General features: G+C 46.8%; 1 protein-coding gene across 1 annotated transcript in view; it reads left to right on the plus strand.

Annotated features, from left to right (window-relative positions):
- The window catches only part of gpr4 (G protein-coupled receptor 4), a 29,084-nt gene extending 22,856 nt beyond the window's left edge, over window positions 1-6,228 (plus strand). The window contains exons 3-5 of the mRNA XM_084020356.1: window positions 2,084-2,742; window positions 3,256-3,520; window positions 3,813-6,228. Of these exons, the coding sequence (XP_083876482.1) occupies window positions 2,614-2,742; window positions 3,256-3,520; window positions 3,813-4,540 (1,122 nt within the window). The 5' untranslated portion in view covers window positions 2,084-2,613 and the 3' untranslated portion in view covers window positions 4,541-6,228. The remainder of the gene's footprint in view (window positions 1-2,083; window positions 2,743-3,255; window positions 3,521-3,812) is intronic.
- The last annotated feature ends 6,427 nt before the right edge of the window (window positions 6,229-12,655 follow it).

A 12,655-nucleotide genomic window follows, 5' to 3' on the forward strand; every position in this document is an offset into this window, starting at 1 on the left:
CGACAAAATCAATGTTAGCTTTAGACGACAAAATCAACCTTAGCTTTATACGACAAAACCAACCTTAGCTTTAAACAACAAACCAACGTTAGCTTTAGAAAACAAAACCAACGTTAGCTTTAAACAAAAAAAACAACGTTAGCTTTAAACAACAAAAACAACGTTAACTTTAGACAACAAAACCAACGTAAGCTTTAGACGACAAAACCAACGTTAGCTTTAGACGACAAAACCAACGTTAGCTTTAGACGACAAAACCGACGTTAGCTTAAGACGACAAAACCAACGTTAGTTTTAGACGTCAGAACCAACGTTAGCTTTAGACGACAAAACCAACGTTAGCTTTAAACAACAAAATCAACTTTAGCTTTAAACGACAAAGTCAATGTTAGCTTTAGACGACAAAATCAACCATAGCTTTATACGACAAAACCAACGTTAGCTTTAAACAACAAACTAACGTTAGCTTTAGAAAACAAAACCAACGTTAGCTTTAAACAACAAAAACAACGTTAACTTTAGACAACAAAACCGACGTTAGCTTAAGACGACAAAACCAACGTTAGCTTTAAACGACAAAATCAATGTTAGCTTTAGACGACAAAATCAACCTTAGCTTTATACAACAAAACCAACGTTAGCTTTAGACGACAAAACCAACGTTAGCTTAAGACCACAAAAACAAGGTTAGCTTTAAACAAAAAAACAACGTAAGCTTTAAACAACATAACCAACATTAGCTTGAAACAACAAAACCAACATTAGCTGTAAACAACAAAAAACAACGTTAGCTTTAGACGACAAAACCAACGTTAGCTTTAGAAGACAAAACCAACGTTAGCTTTAGACCACAAAAACGTTAGCTTTAAACAACAAAAACAACGTTAGCTGTAAACAACAAAACCAATGTTAGCTTTAGATGACAAAAACGACGTTAGCTCTAGACCACAAAAACGTTAGCTTTAAACAAAAAACAACAACATAAGCTTTAAACAACAAAAACAACGTTAGCTGTAAACAACAAAACCAATGTTAGCTTTAGATGACAAAACCAACGTTTATATTTCTGAATTTTAATTTAAAGACATATTTAAGAGCAGAGGAATAACAAGAAGCTGAAACAAAGTGTATGTGGACTCAACCAACATTTCCAAGATATACAAGAACTCCCCCTCCCTCTCTCCCCCTCCCTCTCCCTCTCCCCCTATTTTTTATTTTTTTCATTATGGAGTAAATAACCCCATAAAATTAATACGCCATGTTTCTGTAACCAAGAAGTTTGAACACTTCTTGTATTTAGTATGGTAGTGCAGATATACCGTTTAAATACACATATTTGTTTATCTACTCTTCACATTTATTAAATGTATTGTCTCTTCCTGTTTCCAGTGCAAGTTGAGATACACAAATATGATCGCCTATTAACGGCGCTCCGCGTCTGGTGTGAACTACACTATCACTTAACAAGGGCGCCGAAAGGAAGCGGGCGCCGAAAGGAAGCGGGCTCCGCCTATTCGCGGCGCTTCCGCGGCTGGTGTGAACCAGGCGTCAGTACCAGTTCAGGTGGAGAGTGGTACTGCAGCAGGGAGACAGAAACTAAATGATCATAAATCCAGATGAAGTTCTGTGAGAAGTTGATGAAGGAAAGCTGCTGAAAGCAGGAAGACCCACAGTAAGGGTAGAAAGCTCTGGTTGAAAACTCTTTTCCTTTCAGTCCACTTCAGGGGCCTGAAAAACCCGGTAAAACCAGACTCCAACATGTGGTCTCTGGTGGATCATGCGTTGGTTGATTACAGGAGACACTTGGACAGATTCAGAAAAGATGCTGAGTCATTTTATCAGAACATCTGGTCTCTGATTAGAGTAGCGTTGTTGTTTTCCTGATCTTCTGAACGGAGTTCTGCTGACCCAGAACCAGCTCAGAGCGGTTCCTGTCCTGCTGACCCAGAACCAGCTCAGAGCGGTTCCTGTCCTGCTGATCCAGAACCAGCTCAGAGCCGTTCCTGTCCTGCTTTAGTCTGCTTCTAACTTCATTGACTCCATCCTTCTATGTTGTTCTCTCTCTCCCCCCTCTCTCGCTCAGACCCCCCTCGGCTCCAGAGTGGTGAAGCTCAGTGAGGTCATCCCTGTGTTTTAGTGCGAGCATCCCTGAGGAGTTTTGTGTTTCATCAGGACCTTGAGAGAGAGAGACACACACACACACACACACACACACAGCCCCTCCCTGTTATGGTTACCTGGCAGACCTGGCGCCTCTGAAAGATTGATGAGGTGGTTTTCAGGCCTGCCCCGGCGTCGATAAGGCAGCTTTCCTTTCACCACCGTTCATCCCGTCCTCTCAGAGCTGATGGACACTGTGGTCTGGCTCTGAGACCGGATTGTGACCCAGCGAGGCCCCGGGACCAGAAGGTGGACCGCGTCTTAAAACAAGTGCTGGGACCATGAGTCGCCCTGGAAACACCAGTCCTGGTCTCTCGTGTTGCTCCGGCCGCGTGGTTGCCGAGCAGGACGCCACGGGCGGCATGTCGACGTCACACCGCCTGAGCTGGAGCGTAAGGAAACTAATGAGGGACACGCAGAGCTGAGAACACACACACACACACACACAGGACAATGTGCAACATCTCCTTCTGTGAGGTGAACAGTAAGGTGGACGAGTTCTTCCAGCCGACGCTCTACATCATCGTCATCGTTCTGGGGCTGCCCACCAACTGCATGGCCCTGTGGGCTGCCTACATGCAGGTGAGGACACACACACACACACAGTTATGTTTCATGCCATTTTTTATTTTTTTTATTTAAAAAAATAAAATAAATAAGTCATACAAAAATAATAAATATTACTACTACTACCCGGTTACATTGAATAAACACATCATGGTTTGGATTCACATAACTGTGATTGTTACGTTATTTAAGTAAAGACTTAAAATGAAGTTGACTTGAGGTTTGACACGGGACATGAACAATGGTGTCCTGGGTTAAAGAGTCTCCTCAGAGTCTGAACCATCAGAGTCTCAGGAGATGGGACCTGGCCTCCGCTAGCTCTGATGATATGATTGGTGGATACTAGCTGAAGGAGAAAATAGAAAGAAATATAAACGTGTTTACAGATGTGAGATAGGGACGAAGAAGAATTTTGACACTTCCTGTCAATAGCAGCGCAGTTTTAGTTGTGAGGTGAGATTAACAGCTGATGGAAGAAGACGCATCATCAGCATTTCACTTTAAACGTCGGGTGTTCTCCTCCTCCAGGTACGACAACGCAACGAGCTGGGCATCTACCTGATCAACCTGTCGGTGGCCGACCTGCTCTACATCATCACCCTCCCTCTGTGGATCGACTACTTCCGGCATCGCGACAACTGGATCCACGGCCAGGAGAGCTGCAAGCTGTTCGGCTTCATCTTCTACACCAACATCTACGTCAGCATCGCCTTCCTCTGCTGCATCTCCCTGGACCGGTACCTGGCCGTGGCCTACCCTCTCCGCTTCTCCAAGGTCCGACGCATCAAGACAGGTACGAGTAGTCTGGTCTGGTCCCTGGACTCATGTGAGCTACTATCGTAGACCGCTGGGGGACCACCAAACCCTGGCTCTAGATTCGGCATCATCTCTGTTGGATGTAGATCCTGGACACACCTGACTGTTAGGTGTAATTGTCATTATATTATTAGTTATAATCAGCACTTGTGATGACTGAATCTAAAATAAAAGCATTTAGTGGGAGAGTTCCCTGTATTCACTATGTTCTGTTAGCTGATTATCCACCACAGGAAGTGACTCACTGCTCTTGTCCTGACTTCCTGCAGCCGTCATGGTCAGCGCCATGGTGTGGATCATCGAGATCGTAGCCAACTCCGCTCCTCTCTTCCACGACGAGCTCTTCCAGGACCGCTTCAACCATACCTTCTGCTTCGAGAAGTACCCCATGCAGGACTGGGTGGCGGGGATGAACCTGTACAGGACCTTTCTGGGCTTCCTGGGCCCGTGGGCCGCCATGCTGGTGGCGTACCGTGGCATCTTGGTGGCGGTGCGCTGCAACGTCTCGACGGAGCGCGAGGAGAAGGCCAAGATTCAGCGTCTAGCGTTGAGTCTGATCCTGATCGTGCTGTTCTGCTTCGGCCCGTACCACATCCTGCTGCTGGTGCGGAGCGTCATGTTCCTCAGGAAGCCGTGCGACTGCGGCTCCGAGGAGGACCTGTTCGCGGCGTACCACGTGTCGTTGGCGCTGACCAGCCTGAACTGCGTGGCCGACCCCATCCTGTACTGCTTCGTCAACGAGGGGGCAAGGAACGACGTGGGCCGGGCCCTCTCCACGCTGATCTCGGCAGCAAGCGGCCACGGCCGTGGCTCCTCGTCCTCGCCGTCGCACGCCAACATACTCAACGGCGGCTCGGTGACTCTGGAGACGCCGCTGTCAGCCAAGAAGCAGCCCTACGTGTATGCCAACGGAGCCAAGACCAGCAGCTACAAGACCGAACTGGAAGCCCTGAAGGAGGAGTGTCTACAGATGACCATCCTCAGTGTGAGGAAGTGACAACCCACCACCGGATGTCTTGAGGAGGCGGCGTGTTCAGTAGCTTCCCGCCGAGCGGCTCATTAAAAAGCTGGAACGGGAGTGAGAGGAAGTAGACGTATTGTCTGTAACCACACCAGAACATTAAAATGTTGGCTAACATTTTGGTCCTCACCACCAGGTGGGGTTGTAGGACCGGTCACGTTGTGAAGCATATGGGTTCATTGTTCGTACGGAGAGCATCTGAAGACACCTGGTTTCACTTCAAGCTCTGCACAGCTGCACTGCATGCTAATACGACGTTAGCATGCTTTATTATTATTATGAATAAGAGTGCAGCTGAGTCTGACGAGGAATTAGTCATTAGCTTCAGAGGTATCCTCAGGAGACCAGAGGACATGTAGACCTGCTGGTGGTGCTGTGTGAACAGGGTTCATCCTCAGTGGAGCATGAACTTCGTCGGTAGATGCTGAGATATTTCTGACCAGCCATTAAACTCCTCGTTGTGCCAGAAGGTGTTTGTGATCCCGGGGAAGATGTTCTGGATATATAATAAAATATCTAATAGGGATGCACAGATTGGACTCGCCTGGTCCCGATACAGAGATCTGGTCATGTACAGAGACCTGGTCCCGGTACGGAGACCTGGTCCCGGAACAGAGACCTGGGTTTGGAGTATTGGCCGATATCAGTGCTTAATTAATGAGTTGTAGACCTCAGAGACGGGTTCTTTCTTAGGAGTAAGACAACATCAGGCTCCATTTAATCATTACTCTCCTGACTTTGTAAAACAAAATAAAAATGTAGATATACATTTATTGAAATTGTTATTCATTATTAAATTGTTGTCAGTTAAAAGATTCTTCTATATTAAGGGGAATTACGATTCAGGTATAAATCTTTTCAATGCAATTAGAAGCTGGAGTTGAACTCTATAAAGTAAACTTAGAGGTAGACTGGTCCAGCTGAGTCGGTTTCCCCGTCGGTGCATCCCTAACGTGGCCGAGAGGACGAAGGGCAGATGTATGACATCGGTGTCGGACACTCAAACGCACCACGTTGGAAAGTGACAAAGAAGATTGTAGATTACTGGTCAATAAAACATTTAAATGCTTATTGGAATGTTTTAATCCTTTTGTTCGTTTTTAAGGAAACATCGAAGCCTTAAGAAGCATCGTGGTCTCACAGCAGGTCGTTAATTACTCACTAAATACGATATTCATGTTTCTCAGCACTAAAACAACATCAATACGAAGTGAATCAGGATCCTGTTTTATGGTGGACTCACTAATCCACGTCGGTTTGTCGTCTAAAGCTAATGTTGGTTTTGTCGTCTAAAGCTAACGTGGGTTTGTCGTCTAAAGGCTCATTTATGCTCTACGCTAGACACGCATACGGATACGGACGGAGCCTTCTGTCCGTTCTGTCCGTCCACACTCGGGATGTATTCAGTGGTCTCACAGACCACCGCCGTCTACAACGCTGCCTGCGATTTCGCCTCCTTCTCAATAGATGCAGGATCGTTATCTCCTCCATTGTCCAGTCGCCATGTTTGTTGTTGTGATAAACTTATTTTTTTTAAACTTTATTGGAGTAACTTTTTAATGTGAACAACACCCTCTAGAGGATGTTTTGCTCAACGTCCATTCCAACGTAGAGGACGCATGAAAGCATGAGGGCAGCGACGTTTAGAACGTTGATAACGCACGTCTCTATTTACGCACGAAATGGAAGCATAAATGAGCCTTAAAGCTAACGTTGGTTTTGCCGTCTAAAGCTAACGTTGGTTTTGTCGTCTAAAGCTAACGTTGGTTTTGTCGTGTAAAGCTAACGTTGGTTTTGTCGTCTAAAGCTAACGTTGGTTTTGTCGTGTAAAGCTAACGTTGGTTTTGTTGCATATTGTCGTCTCGACTGACGGACATGAACAACACTTTCAGCTGAAATACATCGGTATGAAAGTAGTGCTCCGCGACGTGACAACAATGTAAAATTTTGTCCTCATAGATTAAAACGTGACTGAAGCCGCGGCGAAGCTGCGTTGTACGTTACAAGAACACAAACAAGCAAAATAACCAAACGTCAGAAGACACTGAACTCTGTTTCAACTCTCCAGAAACGGTTGCCAGGCAACCATCTGTGAACCCAACGACGGCCTCCGGTCGATGCTGTTTACATTCCTGCTTCTTCATCAATCATAAACACTTCACTGGCTTTTACATTTGGCAGGTTTCAGCTCTTCCTTTTCCCCAAAGAACCGACTCAAGAGACGTGACCAGTTAATACTTCACGTCCGGATGAAACCTCTCAGCAGGTCTCTCTCTTTGTCCCTGAATCCGATGTTTCAATGACAACATGAACATTCTGATCCAACACTGGACGAGCTGCCTTCTATCTGAACCAGAATCCACCAACTTACAGTTCACACCGAACGCAAAGCAACACGTTTGATCGTGTTTATTGGCGTCACTAGACAGAGAGGGGGTGGGGCTTCCCTGCACGTAGACCCCAACCAGGTTTCCTCCATCACGGTGGACCTCAGACCCGGGAGATCTGGATCCTCCATGCCGGATTCAGCAACGACCGGAGGATGATCTCAAATATGCACCGTCACCAGGATTACATCATTTACATATTTACTTTCACTTTGTATGCAAATTTGTGACAAATTCACTTTGGATTTGGTGTGAACACAGCATTAGCATTAGCATGAGCCGTTCTTCACCACGTTTCTACAGTAGCCCAGAAAAAAAAACGGAGCCGAGAGAGGGGGGCAATATTCAGAGAAAAAATGTTTAGAAATATATAAAGCCGATATAAACAAGTTGCTTGGTTTTTGATGGGGGCGGTTGGGCTAAGATGCTAGCGGCAGCTTTCACTTGTTGTCATAGCAACGGCAAACATCCGGTGTTAGCGGAACCAAGCAACTTGTTTATATCGGCTATAAACATTTTCTCTCAGAATGTCGCCCCCTCTACCGATACGCCGTCGTACAGAACCAAACGCCGGTGTAAGTGTGTTACCGTATTATCGTATGCAACAGCACAGTGCACTGTGTTGTTGTGCGTCTACGACGGCGATGCGCCATGAAGACGTTGCGGTGTCATTACAGACCTCATACGTCAAGTTTCTACTTTAAACTGCAGGTCTGGGGTCAGAACATTTCAACGTCTGTTTACAGAATGATACGTAACAATGAACGGTCCCTTCAGTGGCGTTGTTGTACTTTATACGATATGTAGCTGTTGATGTGTAGGTGACCCTGAGCGCCTCTCTCGTGGCGTCTGGGTGGTAAAACCTTCGTCCGCTCATCACCACGGCGACGACGAGGGTGTTACGGCTGGTCTGAGAGAACCTGTCGGCACACAGAATGTGTATTTCTTCATCAATAAATGAAACATCCAAACATGCTGCTGCTTCTGTGCTCGTTTGTCTGGTTAAAGGAAAACAATGTTGATTGTAAATGTTTATCGTGGTATTCTACCGGTTGTCATGGGAACCGTGACAACAGAAAGACATCGGTAAGAAGAAGTTTATAATATATAAACCGTGATGTCACAGAGGGATCATTATTATTTTACTATTATTACTTTGAGTTACTACTTTGGCTCCGCCCCCTCTGAGCTTCAGGGTCTTCAGTTCAGCAGCACTGCATTATTTACGGGACTCTGAGGGATCCTGCTGGTCTCTGAGGGATCCTGCTGGTCTCTGCTAGATCCTGCTGGTCTCTGAGGGATCCTGCTGGTCTCTGCTAGATCCTGCTGGTCTCTGCTGGATCCTGCTGGACTCGCCAGCATCACTATGAACGGTGGTACATCTCATCTCTCTTCTCTATTCCAAAAATAACCACGGATTCAGATTAAATGAAACGTGTGTTTGCAGCCTACTAATCAAACGGGGGCTACGGGGGTCATGAAGGCTTCTTGGCTGGAGACCATGTGACCCGTTGGTGTCTGAGAGAACCACACTTCATTTATAAAGCTTAACAAGACAACAGATATAAACTGTTGAGATGATAATCTCCTCTAAATAGAGAAGCTGCTGGTAAACTGAACCAGATTCCTCATATTTCTCATATCTGGAGGGTTAGAGGCCTTCATGGAAACTTCCTACAACCCAGAACATTTTCATTCATCACCCGGCAATAACCGCTTTGATTTACATCTCATTACGGAATTTACTTTTTACTCACCAACTGAAGGACTCACACAGATCCTTCAGGGTTCAGCAGACTTGAACCCTGCTGGTCCTCAGCAGGACTGAGGGAGTCTGAGGAACACTTTTAACTTTGTGTTTGTTGAACATTCAGCTTGTAACTTTTAAAACGACCATCTTAACTTATTACTTAACGATTCTGAGCGAGTCTCGGATGTCACAGGGTTCCTCCACCTTCTCCAGAGTCAAATTCAAGCCCTTTTCAAGCATTTCAAGGTGCATTTCCATGCTTTTCCAGCCCCTTCCAGCTGTGGTAAACTCCATATTTGTACCAATCCAATGGTCAGTATTCAGTCTACTTATTATGTCACTTGTTCATCACATTAAATGAGATGTTATTGTCCTCTAAACAACCAACATGATGTTTGGAGACAGCTTTTTACAGAAGGACCTCAAATGAAAGAGCGGACCAGGTCCAGACTGGGCTCAGACCACGTTGACGCCACTCTCAGACTGGGTCCAGCCCGGGGTCAGACCGGGTCCAGTCCATGTATCGAAGCCTGACTCGTGTTTATCTCTCAGATTTGCTCCTCATCCCTTTCTGACTCAGTCATCCGTCACCGTGGCGACGTGTAAACAACGGGGTCAGAGGTCACGACACACGACACGGCGTTGGGTTTTGTTGACTCACTTTAAGTGACTCCTTCAGAGCGTTGGTTCTTTAAGGGTCCCGGTTCCGTCGGGGGTCAGACCGTCACCAGTTTACTTTACTTTAAATGTGTCCGGCCCCCCCAGACCCCCCCAGACCCCTACAGACTCCCACAGATGTTTCCCGACAGTCTGAGCTGGTGGTCTGGTGCCGAGCAGGGACCCTCTTCTGATTGGTCAGTCCAGAGAGGAAATGAGAAAATGAGCCCTGAAGCGTGAAGCCCGCCCACTTCCTGTCAACAGATAGTCCCAGTGGTGGTGACACAGTCCAGCTGAGTCCAGCTGAGTCCAGCTGAGTCCAGCCGTGTCAGCATGGGGTCTGAATCTGGGTCCCAGATTAGAGACTGGGAACGGAACGAGCACTGAGGTCCAGGGACCCAGGACAGGGACTGAGGACAGGGGCCGAGGACAGGGGCCGAGGAGAGGGACCCAGGACAAGGACTGAGGACAGGGACTGAGGACAGGGGCCGAGGACAGGGACCCAAGACAGGGACACAGGACAGGGACTGAGGACAGGGACCCAGGACAGGGACTGAGGACAGGGGCCGAGGACAGGGACCCAAGACAGGGACCGAGGACAGGGACCCAGGACAGGGACTGAGGACAGGGACTGAGGACAGGGGCCGAGGACAGGGACCCAAGACAGGGACAGAGGACAGGGACCCAAGACAGGTGCCGAGGACAGGGACCCAGGACAGGGTCCGAGGACAGGGACCCAAGACAGGTGCCGAGGACAGGGACCCAGGACAAGGACCCAAGACAGGGGCCGAGGACAGGGATCCAGGACAGGGGCCTAGGACAGGGACCCAGGACAGGGACCCAAGACAGGGGCCGAGGACAGGGGCCCAGGACAGGGACCCAAGACAGGGGCCGAGGACAGAGGACAGGGACCCAGGATAGGGACTGAGGACAGGGACCCAGGACAGGGACTGAGGACAGGGACTGAGGACAGGGGCCGAGGACAGGGACCCAAGACAGGGACAGAGGACAGGGACCCAAGACAGGTGCCGAGGACAGGGACCCAGGACAGGGTCCGAGGACAGGGACCCAAGACAGGTGCCGAGGACAGGGACCCAGGACAAGGACCCAAGACAGGGGCCGAGGACAGGGACCCAGGACAGGGACCCAAGACAGGGGCCGAGGACAGAGGACAGGGACCCAGGATAGGGACAGAGGACAGGGACCCAGGACAGGGACTGAGGACAGGCACTGAGGACAGGGACCCAAGACAGGGGCCAAGGACAGGGACCCAAGACAGGGACAGAGGACAGGGACCCAGGACAGGGACCCAGGACAGGGACCAAAGACAGGGGCCCAGGACAGGGATCCAGGACAGGGACTGAGGACAGGCACTGAGGACAGGGGCCGAGGACAGGGACCCAGGACAGGGGCCGAGGACAGGGACCCAAGACAGGGGCCGAGGACAGGGGCCCAGGACAGGGATCCAGGACAGGGACTGAGGACAGGGACCCAAGACAGGGGCCGAGGACAGGGACCCAGGACAGGGACCCAGGACAGGGGCAGAGGACGGGGACCCAGCCAACAAGCAGCTTCATCTTCAGCTGTGACATCATCACAGTTTGTTGTCATCTTATTCAGTTCAGCCGCCACTTCCTGTCAGTTTTCTACCTCAGTTTCTTCTTTTAAAATTCATAAAACACATTTATTTTAACAGATTTATTATAACAGATTTATTCTAACAGATTTATTTTAACCTGTTTATTCTAACAGATTTATTCTAACAGATTTATTCTAACACATTTATTCTAACACATTTATTCTAACAGATTTATTTTAACCTGTTTATTCTAACAGATTTATTATAACAGATGTATTCTGAAGTTACATCCTCATGATGTTTCTTTATTTAATCTGCTGCATCAGAACCAGATAACGGATCAATAATAATTTATCAGGGCGAGAACAATATGAGAAGTCAGCTGCTCAGTGTGGAAACCTGAGACCTGAACCACAGCGCCATCTAGTGTCTGTTCCTGTCTATAAATCGTTTCTGTTGCCATGACAATAATGCAGAGTTAACTATTTGTTATTTGTAGTCTTTATGACGGATCCAAATGTAGTTCCACATATTCTGCCCACATTTCAGCATTAATTATCAATTTATGCTCCAATGACATCACAACAGTTCAAGGATTATTGTTTGTTTGTGAGCTGCTGTATTTACATGAATAAACAGAAGCGTCACTTTAATTGATTGTTTTTAGTGTGTGCTTTTATTTCACAATATATGAAACTAAACATAACAACTCAAAAATAACAATAATAACAATAATAATAATAATAATAATAATAATAATAATAATAATAATAATAATGATAATACCCATTAGTGTAAAAATGTCACCGTGTTAGATAGAGACTAGAGGTGTTTAGTGTAAATACGTCACCGTGTTAGATGGAGACTCTAGAGGTGTTTAGTGTAAATACGTCACCGTGTTAGATGGAGACTCTAGAGGTGTTTAGTGTAAATACATTACCGTGTTAGATGGAGACTCTAGAGGTGTTTAGTGTAAATACGTCACCGTGTTAGATGGAGACTAGAGGTGTTTAGTTTAAATACGTCACCTTGTTAGATGGAGACTCTAGAGGTGTTTAGTGTAAATACGTCACCGTGTTAGATGGAGACTCTAGAGGTGTTTAGTTTAAATACGTCACCGTGTTAGATGGAGACTAGAGGTGTTTAGTGTAAATACGTCACCGTGTTAGATGGAGACTCTAGAGGTGTTTAGTGTAAATACGTCACCGTGTTAGATGGAGACTCTAGAGGTGTTTAGTGTAAATACGTCACCGTGTTAGATGGAGACTCTAGAGGTGTTTAGTGTAAATACGTCACCGTGTTAGATGGAGACTCTAGAGGTGTTTAGTGTAAATACGTCACCGTGTTAGATGGAGACTCTAGAGGTGTTTAGTGTAAATACGTCACCGTGTTAGATAGAGACTAGAGGTGTTTAGTGTAAATACGTCACCGTGTTAGATAGAGACTAGAGGTGTTTAGTGTAAATACGTCACCGTGTTAGATGGAGACTAGAGGTGTTTGGTGTAAATACGTCACCATGTTAGATGGAGACTCTAGAGGTGTTTAGTGTAAATACGTCACCGTGTTAGATGGAGACTAGAGGTGTTTAGTGTAAATACGTCACCGTGTTAGATGGAGACTCTAGAGGTGTTTGGTGTAAATACTTCACCGTGTTAGATGGAGACTCTAGAGGTGTTTAGTGTAAATACGTCACCGTGTTAGATAGAGACTAGAGGTGT

Source organism: Eutrigla gurnardus (assembly GCF_963514095.1).
Source record: "Eutrigla gurnardus genome assembly, chromosome: 10".
NCBI classification, from domain to species: domain Eukaryota; kingdom Metazoa; phylum Chordata; class Actinopteri; order Perciformes; family Triglidae; genus Eutrigla; species Eutrigla gurnardus.